General features: G+C 44.4%; 2 protein-coding genes across 11 annotated transcripts in view; one reads left to right on the top strand and one right to left on the bottom strand.

Annotated features, from left to right (window-relative positions):
• Window positions 1–24,719, top strand: part of LOC147333447 (E3 ubiquitin-protein ligase TRIM21-like) — a 525,380-nt gene that overhangs the window by 369,316 nt on the left and 131,345 nt on the right. The window lies entirely within an intron of this gene.
• Window positions 1–24,719, bottom strand: part of LOC147333452 (NACHT, LRR and PYD domains-containing protein 12-like) — a 46,206-nt gene that overhangs the window by 8,801 nt on the left and 12,686 nt on the right. For 9 of the 10 annotated variants that reach the window (XR_015125407.1, XM_086267004.1, XM_086266956.1 and 6 more), the window contains 5 exons: window positions 12,532–12,650; window positions 10,580–12,428; window positions 8,663–8,836; window positions 4,869–5,042; window positions 3,874–4,041 (listed from right to left, as the gene is read on the bottom strand). Coding sequence is in view for 9 of the 10 variants with exons in the window: in XM_086267004.1 (XP_086123130.1) it covers window positions 3,874–4,041; window positions 4,869–5,042; window positions 8,663–8,836; window positions 10,580–12,428; window positions 12,532–12,650 (2,484 nt within the window). In the remaining variant the exon portion in view is untranslated. The remainder of the gene's footprint in view (window positions 1–3,873; window positions 4,042–4,868; window positions 5,043–8,662; window positions 8,837–10,579; window positions 12,429–12,531; window positions 12,651–24,719) is intronic. The other variant, XM_086267013.1, reaches the window with a different exon arrangement.

The raw sequence follows: 24,719 nt of genomic DNA, 5'->3' as shown, positions 1-24,719 counted from the left end.
CTAGTTAGCCAATGTGCTAGTTAGCCGGTTCACTAGTCAGCTGGTCTGCTACTTAGCTGGCTTGCTAGTTAGCCGGTGTACTAGTTAGCCGGTGTACTAGTTAGCTGGTGTGCTAGTTAGCTGGGATCTAACTCACTAGAACATTTGATGCTAAACTGTCTAAACTGTGTGAGCAGCTTTTGTGGCTGCTCTGTGTTACTCTCCAGCCTCTCTTTAACTCAGTCCTCTCAGTTTTTTCCTTCTTACAAAATAGAAAACCTTCTTTTTCAGCTTCTCCACACCTGAGCTGTGGCTAAGCTACCAGCATGCAGCATGTTGAGTGTGTCTTACTCAATAGTTACACCTGTCACACAGCACAGACTAACAACACTCCACATGTTCACCACTAGGAGGTGCTAAAAGACCACATACAGGGAGATTATCACTAAATGTCTGCTGTGTCTGACGGTGACTTGGGTTTTTACTAACTGGCTACATGAGCAGGACTAGCTACAGTTCCATCTTTGTAAAAGAGACTCAGCAGCAGATTAGAACCAAACAGAAACATTTCTACTTTTTCTGCAGCACCAGCTGAATGCATGGAGCCTAAACTCCTTTACAGCTGGGCCTCATTCACTGACATTAGTCAGATATGACTGAATCTATATCACACTTAAAGCTTTCTGTAAATGAAAGAATCAGTGAAAACGAGGCACTTCAGTCGATTTTAAACACAAACTCTGAACATAACCTGATCCAGACCAGGTTATGGGTTCAGCATCAGTAACCACGGTGATGTAGCCAGGTAGACATCGAGCTAGGACAGAGACAGATAAACATTTATGCTCACAATCACTCCAGTTAACCCAGCATGCATGTTTCTGGACTGTGGGAGGAAGCAGAGAACCTGAAGACAACCTACACAGGCCACACTATCACCTGTTAGGTTTTGTATTGTTGATTGTCATTTATGCTTAGAAATATCTACTTATATATGCTTAGAGTTTTGTAATTAGTTGTAGATTGGTAGAGGTTTGATCCTTGATAGTCTGCAAACTTTGTGTGCATTAGAGAGCACTCTGGCAGCACGAGAGAGGTCGTACCTTGTCTTAGTGTTTTATGGTAGGATGAACGTAGCTACATCTGTCTTAGTCTAAGTGCCTTTGGTTTGATGAACTGCTGGAGACCAGCAGGTTTAGGGAAGATTTTATGGGGTCTCACACACACACACACACACACACACACACACACACACACACACACACACACACACACACAGTATTCTTTGTTCACATGTATACCTATGTAAGATGTTATATGTTAATGACCCTATGCATATTCATGTCACCACAATAAAAGGAGTGCTGTGGGGAACCTGGCTGAGAGTCTTTTTGTTTCCTGCCTGTCCCGTTTGGCTCTTTTGCATCAGAATTATTGTCTAAAGGCAAAGAAAGATGCCCAACGGATTTACTTTACCAAACTGACCATCCCAGCCTTGCCATAATGGTCCATTTGATTCACCTTTTATTGTTTATTTTATTGTCACTTGCTGAATACGGGACAGACTTGACTGGGGGAAAGAAGGGGAGAAAGAAAGAGAAAGAGCTGAGAAGAGGGACGGGGAGAAGGGCAAAAAACAAAAACCAACAGAATGGGCAGAAAAAAAATGCATCTATCGATCACCTGGATCACCTGTTGAGAAAGAAAAAAGAAAACAAGCAGAAGAGAACAAGAGTAATAGAATAAACAACATCACAATGATATATGGGAATATGACAGTAAATACTAAATGTTAAACATTATTGTGCAGCACATAAGATCAACAGAACACAGTGTGCTTTGAGGTAGGAGCCAAAAAGGGTGTAGTTTGTGGGTGTGATCACCCGTGTGTACACCTGTGAGCATGGACGCGCTTGTTTTTAAAGGTTCCTTCATGTAATGATCTGCTAGAGGGTGTGGGGGGGCCACAGCCCCGTCCTGCAGGGCATGAAGAAGGTATGGAGGAGATCCCAGAGTAACAGCCAAACAGGAGGATCTATTGGCGAGCACTGCTTAGCCTTGCACGCGTTCTTATTTTAAACTTGATCTGGACTTCATTGCAAACTGTTTGTGCAGGATATGAATGACAGGATTTTGTTTTTCTACAAGAGTTAGTAAAAACATCTCCAGTGTGATCCAATCTTCTTGCCAAACATCTGCAGCTTGGCAGTGTATACAGCGCCATAATGACCAGACCTGATTCTTTTGAAAACATCTTTCCACAGGTCTCCACTTCATCAGACATCACCTAGACTCAGAGCTGGATGAGGCCAGCACAAACAGCAGCCTAACCGACGAAGATGATGGATCCATGGGGTCAGGAAAGCCAGAAGCAGGGCTGGAGAGGTACCTTTCATGTCACTGGAGGTGTGGATCTATTGCATGGCGTTCCTCACATCAAGAAGCTGTCGATCAAAATCAACACAGCTCTTCCTGCATCTGGAGCTTGTGAAGGACGTCTCAGTCATGCAGGACTCCTGTTCACTGCTGAACAGTTACAGCTTCACAGAAAGAACCTTGAGAGCAAACTGCTGCTGAAGCTGAACCATCTCCTCAGTGAGTGAAGAAAGGGCACATTTTTGCTGAATATGCAGAAATAGATGCACACCCAAACAACTTATGGTGACCTGAGCTGCCTTGTATGAACACATGTTGAAGATGCCTCGTTCTGCTTTCTCTGAGGCTGCTGTGCCATTTGGAGCAAAGATGAATATAAAGTTTACAGCATATCTTGTCACTGGAAATTGTTTGCACTGTTTATATGTTTATATTATTTACTGCAGGTTTTGGTGAAAAAAGCTTCATGTTGTGAAAAACTGAAACCTGGACATTAGAATAGTTGTGCCTTATTTTGTTGATGTTTTTACACATATTCCTGTTGAAAATACTAAAGTTTGTATATTTATTTATTTTTGTTTGATAGCTTTTATTTATAAAATAAATCTGACATTTCAAACAGTTACTCCCTACTTGAGTAGTCTTTTCACCAAGTACTTTTTTACTCTTACTTGAGTAGTCTTTTCACCAAGTACTTTTTTACTCTTACTTGAGTAACTTTTTTGACGACTACTTTTCACTTTTACTTGAGTAATAATATTTTAAAGTAATGCTACTTTTACTTGAGTACAATTTTTGGCTACTCGACCCACCTCTGGTTAAGTGTCCTATGGCACTCAGTGATGATGGTGCTGTGGCCCCACCACCTCCACCTCTTTGTAAAGGAACTAACTGTAATCTGAAGCTTGTAATGGAACTAAGACTTCCTCCACTAGGTGGCAGTGTCTGATGAGAAAGTGTTAGTGGAGCTGGCCTGGAGTCAGAAACAGGAAGATGCAGGATTTGGGCTGAAATGGGGAAAAGTGGTTCGCAGTAGTGCCTTAGAGCAAGAAGGTTGTAGGTTGAAGCTTGTTGGCCTTTCTGTGGAGGCTGGATGTTCTCCCACAGTCCAATGAAATGCTGCTTAGGTTCATTGGTGCTTCTACATTGGCTGTAGGTGTGGATGTGAGAGAGTGCTTCTCTGTCTGTTGGCCCTGTGATGGACTGCTCACCTGTGCAGGTGGACCACGCCTCTTGCCCTATGACAGCTGGGGCACAGGCTGCAGCCCTGTGAGCCTAAGCTGAATAAACAGTTAGCAAGAATGATCCATAGATGGCCTGAAATCCCCCAGTTAGCAGTTTGGTAGATAGCTATGACATGCTGATCCCATCCAGCAGCTGGATTCTACCTGTAAGCTGCTCCCTGCTGAGCCAAAGCACTTTTTCATATACAAATTACAACCTTTAATGGAAACCTGTCGGTCAGCATCTTATTAGCCTGCTGTTTATTGTTAGCACAACTAAAATGTGGTGACTGACCCCAGAATTTGAAGTCGACATTCTGGACTCTTCAGAAAACCCCACAGTGGCTTCACTCCTGAATCCTGCAGGTCGTTTCCACTCAGGTGCAGCTCCGTCAGATGGGAGGGGTTGGAGCTCAGTGCTGAGACAAAAGCGCTGATCTCTGACAGACTGCAGTTGGCCAGTCTGAATAAAGAATGAAAGATGTAAGTTTACTAGACGAAGTGAGCTTGTAATCATTCAGTGTTTCATCATCTGCTCAGAGCTGAAGAGGGTTCAGAATGTAGACCTTCTCATTAATCGGTAACACGATAGTGTTTCAGGGCCACTGAACAGAAACAACAACATCTAGGGGATTGGTCAGGGGTGGAAAGTTCTGAGGAAAGTTGTAAAGAAACTATCTTAACTCTTGTGATCAAGTCATACAAAATGTTATCTCCAACACCTTTTTCAGATTGTGACGTAAAGGACCCATGGCACAGCTTTGCATGCACTTGAATGTTTATCAGGTGGTTTAAGGGACCCCAGCTAGGCAGCTTTCGACTGTTTTAAAGTCTCTTTGTGCTGGTTTACATCTTTGGTAAATGGACTTGTTTTTATATAGAGCTTTTTATACTCCAGCTGAGCGCTCAAAGCATATTTATACAACTTGCCTCATTCACTGACTCATCAAAGCACTTTTTTCTATGCTTTTCCTACACAAGTGCTTTTTATCTAACATTCACACACATTCATACTCCGATGGATGCATCTTGCCCAACATTAGGTATGCAAACTGGAGCAGACGGGCATCGAACCACCACCCCTCTGATTAGTAGCTGCTCTACCTCCTGACACCTGAGCCTAGGAGCTTTGCTTTCTATTGTCAGGTTTGTGTTCACACCGAAATAGTAAGAGAAAGATCGTGTGTGTCCTCATTAGTGTAGGATTTATGTTGGTGTGTGGGACTGTAACCTCAGGCTTAAATTGTTAAATGTAATTATGAGAAAGTGCCGCTGTTACTCTATACTGACCTCAGGATGTTCAATCTACAGTCTGGACTCTCTAGGAAAAGACTGAGCTGCTTCATATGCAAAGCCCCCAGGTTGTTTTCACCCAGGTCCAGATGTGTCAGGTGGGAGGGGTTGGTCTTCAGAGCCGCAACCAGATCACCACAGATGGTTTCTGACAAACTGCATCCACACAATCTGAATAAAGAACAAAACATGAAGATAAATTCCTAATTCGTTCACATCTGTACTCATCAGGGAGATTCTCTCAAACATGATCAGACACACTCATCATTCTGTTGTTGTAAAACAAGGTCAAAGTCGAGATAAACTTTATTATTCCCGGGGGGCAGTTTGCCTCGCAGCCAGCAGCAAGTCACCTTCACACCACACAAACAGCCAACAACACAGAATCACGTAAAAGAATTGAAAAAGTTAGTAGAACTTAAATCTATTTGTTCATCGTCACATCAGTCTGCTGCTGACATTCAAGTCAAATCAAAGCTTAGATACAAACAGCAGGCAGCTCAGACACGAAACATACTCCAAACAGCTGAACACATGATCTAATATTAGAGTAATCACAATGTGTTTGTCTTCTAGAACAAAAAGCTTTGACTCAGTCTGGATAAAGAAAATATAGTCTCAATAAAAATCTAATCAAATGTTTTCCTTTAATCTCTGTTTTAAAGAAATTCAGAGATTTGTGACCACATCACCCCAGTATTACTTCATTAATTCATCACTTCATTGACTCCCAGTTAATAACAGCTAAAAGTTTCCTATTAGTTCATACGTGAGCTGAAGGTGTTTTCAGTTAATCTGGTCGTATGCATGAATAACATTTTTGTTGTTGGTTTTGTTCAATTATGTTCAGCTTCTGCTTCAGAGATATTCTCTGAAATGTTTCCCGCACTGTTGGACAAACCTTTCAGAGTTTTCTTGATAAAGCAGATATCCTGGGGAGCTCTGTATCAGAGGGAGCTGGAGGAACAAACAGATCCTGGATCAGTTTAAACTGCTAAAGGCTGCTCCTCAGGAGCTCGACCGCTCTACACTCTCAACACTGAACATCCAGAGGTGGTCATTTAAGTGCTGAGGGCCAAACTGCTCCAGTAACAGACTCTCAGTGTTGGACTGAAACTGCAGGACAAATGCAGACTTACTGTGCTGCTGCTGTTTGTACATCAGAATTAATTAACATCATCGTTAATGTTGTTTCAGGACCATCATGAAACTGACCAATCACCTAGCTCTGATGTCATGGTTTGGCCAAAGGAAGCAGTAGGAGAAGTTGGCCTTCAGCTCTTTGTGGCAGAAACACTTTAGAGCAGAGACGCTCACAGAAGTTATTTGAGTTTTTTTTCCATATCTTTCATTTCCAGTTTGTTCGGGTTCAGACAGAATTATTCACTTAGATTTAGGTTAGTTGTAGTCATGACGACACATTTCTTACATGTCAGTACTACTGAGGGTGGCTTGTCCATCTGTGCACACACAGTACTACCAAACTCCACTCTAAACACTTTGTAGGAATCATCAGTACTGTTTCTCAGGTTAGCTTCAGGTTAGCCATGTAGCATTTCTCCAGTCTTTTTTGTCGACTCTACACATTAAAGGAGGAACAGCTGTTAACCTTATCTTTACCTGCGTCACTCTCATCGCATTATTCTCATCCTGTGTGACTGGATTAATCTGATTTGGACTAACAACACAGACTTTACCATGAAGATCCTCAGTGTGGATCAGTATAATATCAGCCTGAGTCCTGCAGTTTAGTGTCAGCACAACTTTCACATCATGCCAAAAGATGGCGCCGGTGTGTATGGCACGCCATCCTCGCCTGCGCCTTGGCTTAGTACTCCTTATTGTTTTGCATTTGGTTTTATGCTCACTAGGTGGCTGTGCACTAATAACTTACGACAGACATATGCTTTTGAATCTCCGATTCTCTTACTCCCATCGCCCGGATCCATGTTGGACCCTGGGTGATGCCACCCCTCTATGGCCAGACTCCCTCACCAGTATGTACTGCCTACCTCACTCCAACCTGCACAGGAAACGTTACAGGAAACGGGGTAAAAGGAGTGGTTTTCGCGTCTGTTTTAAGGCCTACCTCAAAGCCAAGGTTACGGATGATCCATATGCAAGCCGGGATATTCTACGCTTTATCCCCTCCTGCAGAGGCCGCCCTGATGCTAAACTGCTGAGCCACCGCTGGATCTGCCCCGCTGGTTTTCAAACCTACCCAGCCCTTCCAGTGGCTTGCCTCCCTGTTCGGTCCTGGATAACATCCTCCGGTCGTGGCATCCATCACAACAACCTCAGCGTCACACGGATGGCTTTATTTAATGCCAGGTGGCTGGCGAACAAGGCTTTTCTTTTAAAGGACTTTTTCCTCGCCGCGGGACTGGACGTTTTACTCCTGACGGAGACGTGGACTTGTCCCGGTGAGTTCATCCCCTTCTCTGAGCTTCTCCCTGCAGACTGTGTCTTTTTTAGCTCGCCGAGGCTCACTGGCAGAGGTGGTGGCTTAGCTTCGGTTTTTAAAAACAAAGTTTGGCTGCTACCCTCCCTACCTACCCTAGCTTTGAAGCACAGCTACTGGAGACGACTGACTCTTTGACTACTCGGTGTGTTGTGGTCTATCGTCCGCCTAAATACAACAAGACTTTCATCTCTGAACTCGCTGACATTTTAGGATCTGTTCTTTTTCAATATGGCTGTGTTCTTATTACTGGTGATTTTAATATACATGTCTGCTGTAAGAACGACCCATTATCTAAAGATTTTCTTGCATTAACTGAATCTTTTAACCTCATTCAGTGGGTTAATGAACCAACCCAAGGCCAGGGTATGATGCTAAAGGCCATACCCTTGACCTGGTCTTCTCATATGGCTTGGACATTTGCATCAAGGATATAAACAATGCTGGGTTCTCTGACCACTCCCCGGTCATCTTTGATGTTGACTTAGGTAATACTGAACTTGAGGCCCTCCTTCGCCCTGTGCGTACAGTTAATGCTGAAACACCTCACCACAGCAGCTGTGTGGGTCGTCTCTGTAGCAGCCAGATCAGCTTCTGATACATGAACATCATCACAGCTCCTAACTTCACCTTCATTAGCTTTGACATTCATGTCTTTCTTTTCTCTCTGTTTCCACACAAGCTCAAAGTCTCTGCAGCCTGTTTTTATCTGCTATCATCAGATCTTCATCATCCTCATTCACATCCCTCACACACTCTATAGCAGGGGTCCCCAATCCCAGTCCACGAGGGCTGGTGTCCCTGCAGGTTTTAAATGTGTCCTTGATCCATCACAGCTGATTTAAATGGATAAATGACCTTCTCAACATGTCTTGAAGTTCTCCAGAGGCCTGGTAATGACCTAATCATGTGATTCAGGTGTGTTGACCCAGGGTGAGATCTAAAACCTGCAGGGACACCGGCCCTCATGGACTGGGATTGAGGACCCCTGGTCTATAGCCTCATCAGTGCAGACTTCATCTTCACTGACTGATGGAGCACAACATGAACCTGTGGAGGCTGAAACACTGTCCTGTCAAACATCTCCCCGTCACCACTCCACTTCTGTCAGCCTTTAAATGAAACCTGCTCAAGTCTGTCACTTGTATTTGGAGCCAAAAGGAAAAACTGTTGTTCAGTCGTTTGGAAAGACACAACTTTTCTGAAAGCACTCAAACTTCTTCATGTTTGTCTCCAGACACATCCTGAACATTTAGGAACTAAAGAAAGTTTCAAACATCAAAGACCTGAAATATAGAAAAACAACAACAGCTGCAGTCAGTGAACTCACCTCAGAGCCTCCAGTCGACAGTTTGGACTCTCCAGTCCAGCACACAGAAGCTTCATCCATGAATCCTGGAGGCTGTTTTTACTCATGTCCAGCTCTGTCAGATGGGAGGGGTTGGACTTCAGAGCTGAGGCCACAACTTCACAGTGAGCCTCTGAGAGTCGACACTGAGTCAGTCTGTGATGATAGAAAATATAAAATGTGTTATTATAAAAGCAGAAAGTCTGCATTATAAACACAGACTGAATGTACATGAAGACAAAACAGAGTGAGGTCATAATCTGATGAACATCTGCTCTTCACATCTGTGCTTCAGCTCCTCTTACTGTGTTTGACATGACACAACGACTGAGTCTCTCTCAGACCTGCAGACTTTGAATGAGAATCTTTGTTTGGCTTTAATCTGCAGATGAAGGAGGAAGATGGTGTCACATTTAGGCTTCCATAATGTCCACAGCCTGTCACTGAGATCTGATCCAGAGTCAGAGTGAAGACACACATTTGGACTGTTTCCTGTTTTGAACATTTGAATGAGTTGAGCTCAGTGAAGAGTTCCAGCTGGAAAGATGATCTCTGTTTGCTACCTGCTGTCAGGTACGACTGTTCACGTCCACACGCAGGAAAAACCTGCTGACTGTTACCAAACGGAGCAGAAATCTCATCACTGGACAATAATGATGAACTCAGAGCTGCTGATATCAGATCTGATTTCACTTATATGTTGTTATAACCTGACATGGATCAGTTCGTCTTTGATTGGTCTGTGAAGGTCACTGTTTCCATTGGACCTGAGTGACGTACAAAGACAGAGAGGGAGAGAAAGGAGAGAGAGGATGGAGACAGCAAAGAGAGAGCAACAGAAACAGGTGACCAAGGTCAGCAACCAATCAGAGAGCTTCTGTTTGACCCAGTCACTGATGATGACTGCACATAACCAAGCAGTGTGTTACTCTGATATCAAACATGGATCCTGCTCTTATAATAATGATGATCAGATGATGTTATTGTGTTATTTTGTAGCTGAATACGATGTTTGTGTGATTATCAGTGAAAGAAGCAGTGAGGAGGATGGAGAGAGAGAGAGGACAGAGGCTGAAGTTAGAAACACTAAAAGGATTTTTCATGGATTTCATGGATGGTTTGATTTCCAGCAGGACACTTAAACATGTCAGTGGACGTCCTAAAGAACATATTCACTGATATGAAACGTGTCATTGAACAGGATCAATATCAGTGGAAACAGGGACGACATTTCAGCAGCAACAACTAAACACTGAACAATGAGCTCTGTGATTAATGAGGACATGAAGTCAGACATTAGGAGCAGCAGCAGGAATGAGAGTGAATCCATGAGCTGCTGTCACATCAGCGTGAGCTCACACATCTGACACATGTTCAGATGTCAGCAGAGTCTTCTCACTCAGTTTGTCCCACTGTGGGCAGAGCACAGCTGGTTCACCTCTGAGCCTCACTCTGAACCACAGCTCTGTCACTCATCAGGACATCACACTGAACCAGAGTCTTCCTCAGCACCTTCATCCTCACTCCCCATGTTTATGCCACTAAACTCTGTGTCTGTAGTTCTGTCTGTTCTCTGTAACATCAGAGTTCACTACAAAGAAGCTCTCCACAGATTCTTATTTCTGTCTAACAGCAGCGTCTGAATGACCAACAGCAGCAGATTAAAATACTGCCCCCTAATGACACCACACAGGTACTACATGTAGATGTGAGTCTACAACACACAGCGTACGACTACCAAAGCAGCATCATGCTGAGTGCACACACACATTTCTGATCAACACAAAATATTATTTTATCTGAGAAACTACTGAGAGTCGTTTAGTGCTGTGTGTATCTGAAGAACTAAACTACTGATCTACACTAATCAATGATGTTAATGATCACATCTGGACTCACCGAGCCTTTCTGCAGTTCCTCACAGCTGGAATCAGTCTCTGTCGTCCTCCTGTTGATGTGTTGTACTTCTGCAGGTCCAACTCATCCAGAACCTCCTCTGACATCTGCAGCATGAAGGCCAGAGCTGAGCAGTGGATCTCAGAGAGTTCCTCTGATCTGTTCTCTGACTTCAGGAACTCTTGGATCTCCTGATGTACTGAGAGGTCGTTCATCTCCATCAGACAGTGGAAGATGTTGATGCTTCTGTCAGGAGAGATTTTATCATCATCAACATAATCTTCACTGTTCATCTCCTTCAGGTTGTTGATGATACTCTGGATGGTTCCTGGACTGATCTCTGTCTGACCCAGCAGACCTGCTAAGAGTCTCTGGTTGGACTCCAGACAGAGGCCATGAAGGAAGCGAACAAACAGGTCCAGGTGGCCATTTTTACTCTGGAGGGATTTCTCCATGGCTCTGCTCAGGAAATCATCCAGAATACATTGGTAATCATCATCTTCATCATCATCATCATACTCCTCATCCTCATTCCAGTCTCTCCCCAGGAAGTCCTCCAGCACCTCTGTCTTCCTGCTGGTGAGACAGTGGAACATGTAGACTGCAGCCAGAAACTCCTGAATGCTCAGATGACCAAAGCAGTAGACTGGTTTCTGGAAGATCACACACTCTCTTTTGAAGATCTCTGTACAAACTCCTGAGTACACCGAGGCCTCCGTCACATCCAGACCACACTGCTCCAGGTCTTCTTGGTAGAACATGATGTTTCCTTTCTCCAGATGTTCAAACGCCAGCCTCCCCAGCTTCAGAAGAACTTCCCTGTCAGCCTCCGTCAGCTCCTGTGGACTCGTCTCATGTCCCTCGTGGTACTTGTTCTTCTTCCTCTTTGTCTGAACCAGCAGGAAGTGTGAGTACATGTCAGTCAGGGTCTTGGGCAGCTCTCCTCTCTGCTCTGTAGTCAACATGTGCTCCAGAACTGTAGCAGTGATCCAGCAGAAGACTGGGATGCTACACATGATGTGGAGGCTCCTGGATGTCTTCATGTGGGAGATGATTCTGCTGGACAGCTCTTCATCACTGAATCTCCTCCTGAAGTACTCCTCCTTCTGGGCGTCAGTGAAGCCTCGTACTTCTGTTAGCCTGTCAACACATGTAGGAGGGATCTGATTGGCTGCTGCAGGTCGGGAAGTTATCCAGACGAGAGCCGAGGGAAGCAGATTCCCCTGGATGAGGTTTGTCAGCAGCTGGCTGACTGATGACTTCTGTGTGACATCAGACAGCAGCTTCCTGTTGGTGAAATCCAATGAAAGTCTGCTTTCATCCAGGCCATCAAAGATGAACAAAAGCTGAGAGACAGCCAGCTTCTCTGCTGTGACCTTCTGTAATGTTGGATGGAAAACATGGAGCAGCTCCAGAAGACTGTACTGCTCATCTCTGATCAGGTTCAGCTCCCTGAATGAAAGCAGAACCACCACACTGACATGTTGGTTCTCCAAGCCCTCTGCCCAGTCCAGAGTGAACTTCTGCACTGAGAAGGTTTTTCCAACACCAGCCACGCCGTTGGTCAGAACCACTCTGATGGGTCTCTGTTGGTCAGGTAAGGCTTTAAAGATGTCCTGGCACCTGATTGGAGCGTCATGGAGGGCGTCCATCTTGGAAGCTGTCTCCAGCTGCCTCACCTCATGCTGGGTATGAACCTCTTCACTCTGTCCCTCTGTGATGTAGAGCTCAGTGTAGATGGTGTTGAGGAGGGTTCTACTTCCTGTTTCATCACTTCCTTCAGTCACACGTTCACATCTCCTCCTCAGACTGATCTTATGTTCATCTAAAACCTCCTGAGGACCAACATCTGCTGAAAGAAAGAAAAAGAGAAAGAAAACTCTTCAATGTCTGAACAACAACAAGAAGTCCAGTTTCAGAAATGAGTCCATCAGCAGACAGATGTTCAGTCTTACTTTGTACACAGCTGCTCTGACTGGCTGTCTGCAGTCCAGCTCTGGATCTTTCTCCACACTGGGGACAGGACCAGTCTCCTGATGAAGCAGACTGGTCCCAGTATGAGCAGATGCACTGTCTGCAGAACCAGAAACATATCCAAGGTGAGCAGGTTCCCCTCCAGCATAAACTCTAAGCAGCTAAAACATGTATGAATGTAAACAGTGTCCCAGCTGTCAGCCACATTACAGATGTGGTTTCTGACAGCTGCTCCAGCTGCAGGATCAAACACACACAGGTCCAAACATCTTTGTCTTTGCTGCTTTGTTCTGATTGAACACAACATGTAGTTCTTGTCCCAGCTGAGCATTAGTTATGTAGCCTTTAGGAGCCGTCACAGGGAGAGGAGAAGTTATTACCATCAACCCACTGCTGACTCAGTGGGTCATGCAGTGGGCCAACCATGTGTCCACTTTTATGTTAATCATTTAATTCATTAGTATATTTGTTATTTTCAGTGACTATGACGACTCCAAATTATTTTGGAAACATGACTAATTTCTGTAATCTATTACTTTGTGACAGGGACTGTACAGAAGGACAGAAACATGGAGCAACATCACAGGTGGAACTATTGATGTCAGGTCAGGTGCTCCCCAGTTGCTTTGGGGACTTTTGCCCACTGCTGAGATGGAAGGCAAACCGAGTGCACGGTGTCTTCATCGCTCCTGAACTTGACCAGCATTTGATTTCATCTTTGTTATTGTGGCAACATTGCTGGGGCCCGTAACATAATATCAAAGCACACAAGGAAGGAGGAGAGGTAGGAAAGATTAAGGAAAGGATGCAATCAAAGGGAACACTAACAAATCAGCTTCTGTACCATCTCTGGGTTCTCCTGGGGACCAGTCAGACCCTTTTTATAGATTTATTTATTATTCACGTGTGTGATTCTTCTATTTTCATTATCTTTGTCACATCTGTATTTTCAGACTGCCTCTCACTGCCTATATAAACATGGACCCTCCCACGACCCCCCTCCTAACAACACAAACCAAAGGAATAAATGACTTTCATAGAGCGTTATATAACTGTGTGTATGTTTATCTTTATTCATGCAGACCTGCTCTGATTATTCTCTTCATTCTCCAATGGACAAAAAGGTCTGTGCCAGACTTTGTAAAGCTGGAGAAATATTCACACATTAATTCCATAATGCAAAACTCATTAAACATGACTCTGACACCAGTCCCAGTAAAGGGGACGATGCACAAGCTCATGTTGACCAGGACAAGTTTTCCTCTGAGTTTAACTAATCAGACTTTTCTCTAAATATTTCACAGCATCTCCTAAGTTCAGTCTCAGGAGTGAAGCTTCACCACAATCATGCTCACAGCTCCGGTCTCTGCTGATCAAACTACAACACTTATATTAGAACTACACACTTCTAAATGTTGTCAAAGGAGCTTGCAAAGAAAAGCGTCTGGACTTCTTTAAGTTGCTTGAAGACGTTTCACCTCTCATCCGAGAAGCTTCTTCAGTTCTAAGGTCAAATGGTGGAGAGTCCCAGATATAAACCTAGTGGGAGTTTCCCCCCACAGAGGGACAAAAGGACCCCTGATGATCCTCTAATCGCCTGAGCCAAGGTGGGAAACTGGGTGTGGGACCCAATCAGCCAGAGTTTCGGGTGAGTTCATTGTGAAACCTGGCCCCACCTTATCATGCGAATTCCTGAGGTCAGATGGCCCAGGATGTGAGTGGGCGTTAAGGCGTCTGGGAAGGGATCTCAAAACTGGATTATAGATGGCAGAGAGTTGGTGTCGTAAACCCCGCCTCTGTTCAAAGATGGTCGCTCACAGTGGACATAGATGCTTCTTTCACTCCTCTTTCAAACCATCTGTCCTCTCTGTCCAAAATGTGAACATTGGCATCCTCAAAGAGTGTCCTTTATCCTTAAGATGCAGATGGACTGCTGAGTCTTGTCCTGTGGAGGTGGCTCTTCTGTGTTGTGCCATGCGCTTGTGAAGTGGCTGTTTGGTCTCTCCAATGTAGAGGTCTGAGCATTCCTCGCTGCACTGTACAGCATACACCACATTGTTAAGTCTGTGTTTTGGAGTTTTGTCTTTCGGGTGAACCAGTTTTTGTCTGAGTGTGTTGCTGGGTCTGAAATACACCGGGATGTCATGCTTGGAGAAAACTCCTGAGTGTCTCTGATACACCGGCTACATAGGGGATGACAATGTTGTTGCGTCTGTCCTTCTTATCCTCCCTCGCTGGTGTCTGGTCTTCTTTTCTGTGTCTCTTTGCTGACTTTAAAAACGCCCATTTAGGATAGCCGCACGTTTTGAGTGCTTCCTTTACATGTGCGTGTGTTCCTTCTTTTTTCCTTCAGGCTTAGAGGGAACATGTTCTGCCCGGTGGTGTAGGGTCCTGATTACTCCAAGGTTGTGTTCCAGAGGGTGATGGGAGTCAAAGAGGAGGTACTGGTCCGTGTGTGTGGGCTTCCGGTAAACTTCGATGTTGAGGTTGCCGTTCTCTTCAATGTGCACAGCGCAGTCCAGGAAAGGCAAACAGTTGTCCTTTGTGTCTTCCCTGGTGAACTTGATGTTTTTATCCACAGCGTTAATGTGCGCAGTGAAGGATTCCACTTCTTGTGTCTTGATTTTGACCCAGGTGTCGTCCACATATCTGTACCAGTGGCTGGGTACTCTTCCTTTGAAAGAGCCAACGACACCAACTCTCTGCCATCTATAATCCAGTTTTGAGATCCCTTCCCAGACGCCTTAACGCCCACTCACATCCTGGGCCATCTGACCTCAGGAATTCACATGATAGGGTGGGGCCAGGTTTCACAATGAACTCACCCGAAACTCTGGCTGATTGGGACCCACACCCAGTTTCACACCTTGGCTCAGGTGATTAGAGGATCATCAGGGGTCCTTTTGTCCCTCTGTGGGGGGAAACTCCCACTAGGTTTATATCTGGGACTCTCCACCATTTGACCTTAGAACTGAAGAAGCTTCTCGGATGAGAGGTGAAACGTCTTCAAGCAACTTAAAGAAGTCCAGACGCTTTTCTTTGCAAGCTCCTTTGACTACGATGACCTGGATGACTGAGTACCTTCACAGACACTTCTAAATGTTATTTTAGGAAACTTTTCTGTCAAAGCTTCTTTTTGTTACTTTTATCATTCTTGTAATGAGTCATATGCATGAAGTGGATTAAAAGGAAATCAAACCAATCAGACAAAACTGTTTCAGGTGATCACTGCAGTCTTCTCCACCTATAAGATAAAAGTATGTGAAGCATTACCTGCTGTGACGTCTTTGTGCAGCAACTCTAAACATTTGTGTAACTGCTGATCGTTCACGTCAGTTTGAGTTAGTTGCTGCTTCTAAAACCGTTTCTTATTTTTCTCTGACGTCCCTCGTAAGAACGACTTGTTTGCTTTGTGTCACTTTCTCCTGAGACTCAGCTCAGAAACACTATACTGTCAAAAGTATTCAGTCTCCACTGAACCACAGACTTCAGGTGTGCCAGTCACAACCACAGGTGTATAAAACCTGGGCATGCAGGCTGCTGCTACAAACATCTGTGGAAGGATGACTCAGGAGCTCAGTGAACTACAGCGTATGACTGTGACAGGATGCTACCAGTGCAACGAGTCCAGGTGGGACTTTCCCCACTGCTACATGTTCCACTGTCACTGTTAGTGGAACAGCGATGAAGAGTTACGATCACAGAGTGGGGTCAGTGGATGCTGAGGGACACAGAGGTCGCCGACTTTCTGGAAATCACTACAGACGACCAAACTTCACCTGGCGTTCAGATAGCGTCATGAAATGTGTTTCCATGGCAACCGAGCTGCACCAAGCTTTACATCATCAAGCACAATGAAAGCCTCTGATGGACTCTAGAGCATGGAGACGTGTTCTCTGGAGTGACCAATCACACGTCTCCATCCGGCAATCTGATAGGCTGAGTTTGGTTGGTGGTTGCCTGGACAACAGTACTTAAATATAAAGTTCTCGTCAAACAGTGTCTGACCTCACAAATGGGCTTCAGGAAGAACGAGGGCCTGCATCCTTCGGCGGACGCATTTGTAGACCGATTACGTCACAGCGGTTTGACAAAGGCTGTACAAATTTGAAGACTCCTCCAAGTGTGGCCGACAAACGCGTCCTTCTTTTCCCCAGATTTGAATGATGGGACGGGTGTAAAACCTTTGTGGCCCAACCTGTCCCAGAATTCATAGCGCGGCCCAGCTCAGTTTCCAACAATGGCGGCAGCTAGTTAGTTTTAATGTTACTCTTATTATTCTTTCTGGGTCACAAAATAAACGTTTAACATATTTTCAGACGAGAATGTAGCTGTGTAAACCTCAAATATCTGCTCAGTTTATCAGGACACCACATATTTTGAAAAGCGCTCCGACGTTTTCGGAGACGTCTGTTACCCACCAGCTCGATAGCTAGCCGGGGGCTAGGTCACTAGAGCCGTGAGAACACCGGACTCCCGGCAAATCGCTTTCAAACCCACCGCCGTCTTTCCTACTCAGGTTAAATATATATGAGTCACTTAGATAACTTAAAATGTTATTGTTTGGCTTTTTTCAGTATTTTATTTGTTCCTGAGTAAATCGGTTTGGCTGAGATTAAAGTTTTTACACAGCTGAATAAACGTCAAGCAGACAGCTGATTATCAGAAGTGTGAGATGCTGGAGAATTTACTCCGGTGTCCTGTTATATTTTAGATAGAAGGAGTTTATTAAACTTCACCGAAACAATCTGCAAATGTCATTAAAATTTAATAAACTATCATCTTGTCTTTATTTTTAGTTAGCACCTTAAACACTTAAAGCTGTAATGATGTGACCTGGTTTTCCTGAGACAGGAGGAACTGATGATGGCCTCCAGGGGTGGCAGAGGGAAGCCAGTGATGATTTGGGGGTGTTAATGACCCTGTCTGCAGCCTTCCTGTTCTCAGTCGTGGCCGCTGAGTACAAACAGCAGGCAGGAGGAGAGCACGCTCTCCAATGAGGAGGGTAGAAGGCCAGCAGCAGCTTCTGGTCCAGGTTATTCTTCCTCAGGACACAAAGGACGTGCAGCTGCTGGGCCTTTTACACCAGGGTGATGGTGTCATGAGAGGGCAGTGGAGCTGTCTGTGCCTCCTGCAGTCCATTATGACTTCTTTGGGTGATGTTCAGCTTCAGGTTATTCTCTGAGCATCGACGCGTTCTCTGCTAGGGCTGTTCGATACAACCATCTATGACGATATGTGGACGTCTATCGTTTCATATTATGCGCTATTGTTTGTTTCGTGGTGTCACAAAATAAACTGTTTCTTTTATCATCGTTTTGATGGTCACAAGTTCTCGCTTCCTCTCATATTTGAAATAACCACTACAGGCAGGCAGGCGTAGTCATTAGCAACAACAATGGTAAATCCATCCGTTTGTTTATTTTCTACATAAACCTTTCACAATAAAGCTCAAGATTAGGGATGGGTACCGGTTCTGACATAAACGGTAGTAACCAGACCGAAAAGCAGCGCACATTTCGGTGCTTTATTTCGGTGCTTATTTTTCCTGAGCTGTGATACACTTCTAGCCAATCATTTTACGTTTCCGAGGATAGTAGGCGGGGCCAGGTACGTACGTTCTTTTAGAGCAGAGCTACCGATTAAAAATGCCCAAGGTGAAGCGGTCAAAAGTCTGGCTGTACTTCACAGCAAAAGATGTAAACTCAGCAGCAACAAGTGCTTTAAGCTGATACTGTGATACTGTGATGCTGTGATACTGTCAAAGGAGGTAACACCTCAAATCTGATGAAACACCTGGCGACGCAGAGCGTTTTTTTTAAAAGCCCAGAAATGCGCCGTATTTGATAGCTTGCTGCGAGACCTCACACCGAGCACATCTACTGTGCGTGGGTTGCCTGTTATGCAACATCCCCCAAAAACCCGAAGAGGAGAGTCCTGGCCCCTAGCCCTGCCAGTGTAGCAGAAATGATGAGGATGATGATGCAGCAGCAGCCGTTCTTCTCTGCGTGAGTAGCTTCATGTTGTTGGTGTGTAATTTACGTTCAGTAGGCTAACCACGTTATTACATTAATGCATGTAAGGTGAACTAGCAAACATCATCATAGCTACATGCGGCTGTCTTCTTGTTTGATGGCAGATACTCCCTTCACCCTGGCCAAAAAGGCTAAAATGACCAAAGAAAAAGAGGAAAACAGTTAAACATGAGAGGTTTTTGGACAAAGTTTGTGTTTTTTCCATTGTTTAAGCACTGCTTCCAGCCAAGAGTGATACCATATATGCCCCATAGCTGCAGAAAAGGCTAACATTGTTATCTTTTTACAAAAAACAGCTGACCATGAGAGGTTTTTGGACCAATTTTGTGTTCTCCATTCGTTAAGCACCGGTTTGAGCACCGTTTGAGCACCGGCACCGTTTCAAAAGCACCGGTTTGGCACCGGTATCGGATAAAACCTAAACGATACCCATCCCTACTCAAGATCCTGTTGAGACTTTTCAAAATAAACTGACAAATGACAAACAGAAGGACCAGTCCAAATAAATCAAGGACCTTACTCCTAAACGAGGGGCTAGCTCTGTAGCACGGACGTGGTTTGGTTAGGAAAAGTCTGACATGGACCAGAAAAGTGTACGATGCAAATTATGGAACAAACCACAGACTCAAAGACAACAAACCTCGGCTACCACCTACACAAGAATCACAGAGTGATCACAGAGGCAGAGTGTGGAGAGAATTTACGGATGAGGAGCAAAGAACAAACCTCAGATTCAAACCTTAGAAAGGCTTTTCCCCGCACCACGCCGTGTGATAAATACAAAGAAAACGTTCCTCATGTGTAAGAATGTATCGTTTCATGCATCAGCCAAAACACTCGACTCCAGCTACACAACACCCAGCTGGAAACACTTCACACAAGTCGATTTGCCTGAGATTCACAGAATTTACAGAAAATGTTTGTGATGTCCAGGGCTCGCAAAACCGCCTGCCCGACGTCCCGGGGCTAGCGATTTCTCGAGTTGGGCCACCAAAATCAGCCTCACCCATCAAACTCAGGGGGCGGGGTTAACGCTGCCCATGCAGCTTCTCTAACATTTGATTTGACTTACTTTGCACAGCAAACAAACAGGTCGATCCTAGATAATCGATTGCTTGTGTAGACTTGGGGCAGCCAGGTATCCCAGAATGCAGATCAAATCACAAGCAGCAATGGTGGTGGTGTAGTTTTTCTGTCACCAGCTACACTTTTAACAGTGTTTTAAGCCGCGAATGTCGCGACGTATGTCTGGTCAGGTTGTCAACATAGAACATGTTTGCAAAAGTGCTCAGATGTTTTCAGAGATTTCACTAGCTCTGCTAACAGTTAGCATGCAGAGTGCACCGAGGGGGTACATTAACCGGTTTGTTTACATATTCCACTCTCGTGTTCCACATGTTGCATTCGCAGATTCTCATTTTCACCGAACGATCGTCTCTTTCCGCCTGGTCTTGTGTCTCTGTGCTTCTGTAACATAAAGAACGAGCTGACATTTTTCTCACGAAACCAGCAATCAGCTCAGCAGACCCTCAGTTTACCTGCATGCATCCTCCTCCTCATCTGTCAGCTGTTTAACACCTGCTGCTAATTCAAGAAACACGCCTAGTTACCTGGTGATAGTCACAGTTTAACTGGGCAGCCGGTGCTCGATATAAAGCAATGTCAGCGCATTTTTCTGCACAAGATAAGTAAATATAGTGTTTTCCCCGAGCGCAGAGCTGCTGGAGCTCGTTTCCTTACAGAGCACTTTATAGGCGAACAGCTTCATCAGCGGCTGATGTCCAATCACCAGCACACAGCTTTGAAACCTCAGCTGAGTTTTAGCTCTCAGTGGTTAAACGCTGGACTTCATTCACTCAGGTTCTGTCTGTCGGGTCACGTTTACTTCGCTGTTTTATTTACAACTTTCATTCCACTTTGATCTGCGACAAACTGACGGTTCATCTCTGCTACAGTGTTGTTACACTGCTATGTGTTTGTGTTTTTTATGCTGTAGATTTTCACGTCTCTGGAATAGTTGGCAGTTAGATAGTCAGCTGGGAAACTTTGTGTTAACTCATGGAGCTGAGGATATCGTGGATATGCTGACCTCGCTGCGTGGTGTACAGAGCGAGGTCAGCATGATTAATATTCACAATAAAAATATTAGCCGAACATCATGAAGTCTGTATGTGTTTCATAGTGTCGAACAACCTTTGTACAGTTAAAGCCAGCAGTTACTACATGACGGAAACACCAACGTAGAGCTGGGCGATATGAGATTTTTTCATATCACGATATGTTTTTTTCATTTCAGGCGATAACGATATCTATCACGATATAAGCCAAATAACTATATTTGTAAGATTTAAATGTGCCGTTGCTCACAAGTAAAATGTGAAATAATCAGCAGCTTGTTTTTATTTAAATATTTATTTCCCATAATAAGTTCAACAGGGCAGATGTACTTAAGGAACATGAGACTTTTTCAGATAAATAAAGGCAAATATTGCAAACTACACAAAAGGCAGCCGCTAAAGCGTTTAAGTTTCAAAATAGAACAAACGAAACAGACTAAATTGTCAATTCCACTTAGAAACAAAATATTAATTCTAAAAATAAATCTTAGTTTGTTTTACAGAATAACAGACAAAACTGACTAACTTTTGTCAATATCAAATAAACTGAGAACTAAAAGGAAATTCTCAATCTCTCCTTGTTGTATAGCTGAGCTTTTCAAACAGTTTTAACAGTTACTTTAGTCTGACAAAAGCCGAATGACGAATTAGCGCTTCCAGTCAGAGACTGAGGCTACGTCCACACGTACACGGGTATTTTTGAAAACGGAGATTTTCCGTTTTCATTTTAAAAAATAATCCCGTCCACACATAAAGGCAGAAATGAAGGAAAACGCTGCTATGAACATGCCAAAGCAGCAGGTGGCGCTAGATTCCTAACCGTGCAGAAATGTTGGCCAATCAGAAGTCTAGAAGCCTCGGTGGGAAAAAGTAAACAAAGCTGGGGCATAGAAGCAGAACCGAGTCGTATGTGTGGACGGACAGTAACTGTGTGTATATGTAAGCATTTAAACACTGCAGAGAGTAAAATTAACAGTAACAGTATTGTAGAAATTCATTTCACCGAAACAATAACGTGGCGCACAGTGTGACGCATGCACCAGTTTATTGTATTTCCAGACTTGCTTTCGGCACATTTACAGTGCAGCTACTCTGTTTTTTGTCAGACTTGAAATAGCCGAAATACCTTCACACTACGGAACTTCTATGGCTCTTCCGTTCGACAATCTCTCCGGCGTTGGAACCATCGTCTGTTTTCTCTTCGGTCACGCTCGGTTGATTTTTCTAGTCGGCACACTCATTTCCTCCATTACCCGCTGGCTGCTTCCCAAACAAACACACGTGCGGCTTGGCACTTGTGCTGTACGTAACAAGTCACGCGACGTGACGCTGCGGCTGTGATTGGTTCGGCTCTGCGCTACTTAGTTTGGATTGGCTAAACTTTTATTTATTTATTTTTATTTTATTTTAAGAGGACAAGAGCGGCGAGGTCTATCGCGATAGCTTAATTTCTCTATCGAGTAAAAGTTATATCGCGATACATATCGTTATCGTTCTATCGCCCAGCTCTACACCAACGTTATCTCTTTTATGTGTTTATACACAGGTCACGCTGATTACTGAACAAAAACCCAAAGATCAGATGTTAAACAGGTTTATTTGCTCTCTCTCCTCCTTAAACATGTTTTTAATGTTAGTTATAATTCAGACTGAAACACGTAGGACACATAAGAACATCAGGAAATAAAAGACCGATAAATATAACCTCAGTAAAAGAAGTCAGCGGGGGTTACTACAGCTGTGTACCGGGGCCTGCGCTTTGTCGGTGGGATTGCTTGCGAGGCGAGCGGGTCTATCCCACGCTTTGCCGTGAGACTGGGCAGACATCTCCGAAATCATCGAAACACTTTTGCAAAGAGGCTGTATCTTGACAAACCGACCAAACACATGAAGATTAAACCACTACATTCTCTGCTAAAAAATATTAAAACGGTATTTGGTAACACACAAACAGGGTTTTTCAAAGCTCAGTTCTGTTAGCTTCCACATGCCGGTTGTTGTGTGCTAGAAACAATGGCCACCAGGCCAAAGCAATGGTTTTGACTCGATCAGCGTTAACCCCGCCCCCTGAGTTTGATGGGTGAGGCTGACAGATAAAATTATTTCATGATGAGAGCCAGGCGTCAGGACTGCCAAAATGAAATAAATAAATATATCATTAAATAATTAATTACATGTGTCATAACTATTTATTTAATTAATTAATTCCAATTTTAATTAATTATTGCCACATTAAATTAATTATTTAATGGTGTCACTATCAAAGGACCCTGGATCTATATCGGACAACCATCCATCTAAAAGCAGCGAAGTAAGGTCTGAAAATCTGTTGAAAAGTGAAAGGCCACAGGGAAAGCTAAAGGCTAGGCCTGAAACTCTGATTGTGGGTGACTCTGCCGTAAAGGATGTACAAAGGATGTGCGGTAAGAACACTAAAGTCCTCTGCTTTCCTAACGATATGGTCAACAACCTGAAGGAGAGAATTCTTCAAATTGCAGATGAATATCCAACTGTGACAAACATTGTTCTGCATACAGGGTCAAACGATGTGTCCAAACAACAGTCGGAGGTTCTGAAACGGGACTTTACTGGATTATTAAATACTGTAAACTCTCTGAATGCAGCTGTATTCATCAGTGGACCTGTACCGCCGGTCAGAGGAGGAGACGAGAGATTCAGCAGGTTGTTTACACTGAATAAATGGCTTATATCAGCATGTGCTGACCACTCAGTTCACTTTATCGACAACTTTAATATTTTTTGGGAACGCAGGCATCTGTTCAAAGAAAATGGATTTAATTTTAACAAGTCAGGGGTGAAACTGTTCACCTCCAACTTGTTTTATTCCATACGTCATCCATCTGTGCTTGGAGCCAAGGCTGAGATAAACGAGGAGTTATCTCATAAAGAGGAACAAACAGAACTCCAAGAACAGACAAAGCCCAGCAGAAACCTTGAGGAGGAGCTCCATCTGCCCCCACCCGGGAAGAGCCTCAGAAAGGAGAGACATCCATGGCATCTGAGGAAGAGCCTCAGAAAGGAGAGACATCCATGGCATCTGAGGAAGAGCCTCAGAAAGGAGAGACATCCATGGCATCTGAGGAAGAGCCTCAGAAAGGAGAGACATCTGAGGCAAGAAGAGGGGTCCCTATTTGCCTCCAACTCTCTCAACAACACCAACGACCAGGACCAGGGACCAGGATCTTCCCCAGTCCCCAAAACCCCTGACAGGCCATCACCCTCCTCCCCCTCCCTTTCTCCCTCCTCCCCACACCTGAAATTCACTGAGGAGATGATGGAGCGGGTCAATGCTGGGCTCAGATCTACCCCCCGGCCCAATCCCTTTTTGTCCCCCATAAACCCCCCACCAGAGCGGCCAAAGGTTCGCCATCGTGCCCCACCCTCAACAGAGCAATCGAAGTCACATTGCCCAGCCTCGCCCCCCTTAGTTCCTCTTCATGCCCTGTCTCCGCAGCCTGATGCGTGATGTGTGAAGGGTCCGGGCTGCGAGGATTATGGCAGTGGTGACTTTTCCCAGGAGAAGCTGGGACCCTGTTTACTAGAAGGTTTTAAAATTTCTGTACTTTTAGGTGACAGGAGACATGTGGCCTGGTCAAAACACAGAGAGCTGCACTCTAAAAGATCTTTAAACATAGTAAACATACCTTGTGTGCCACAGACTGCTCCCAAACACGAGGGGACAAGTAATGCCTCTAAAACACTTAAGTTGGCTTTATTAAACGTTAGATCTTTAGCTGGGAAAACATTTTTAATTAATGATTTAATCACTGAGCACAGCCTTGATTTTATGTTTTTAACTGAAACTTGGTTGGACCAAAGTAACAGTGGAGCTGTTCTCATCGAGACGACCCCTCCTAACTACAGTTTTATCAGTGAGGCCAGGGTGAGCAGGAGAGGAGGAGGGGTCGCTGTCTTATTTAATGAATCATTTCAATGTAAGCAGCTATCTCCTGGAAGTTTTCAGTCTTTTGAATATGTGGCTTTACAGCTGAAGGC

The sequence above is a fragment of the Aulonocara sp. 'chitande type north' Nkhata Bay genome, linkage group LG3 (genome assembly GCF_057382095.1).
Source record: "Aulonocara sp. 'chitande type north' Nkhata Bay isolate Kocher_YH1m ecotype deep benthic linkage group LG3, A_spYH_male_GT1.1, whole genome shotgun sequence".
NCBI lineage: Eukaryota > Metazoa > Chordata > Actinopteri > Cichliformes > Cichlidae > Aulonocara > Aulonocara sp. 'chitande type north' Nkhata Bay.
This window is presented reverse-complemented; position numbering and strand designations above follow the sequence as displayed.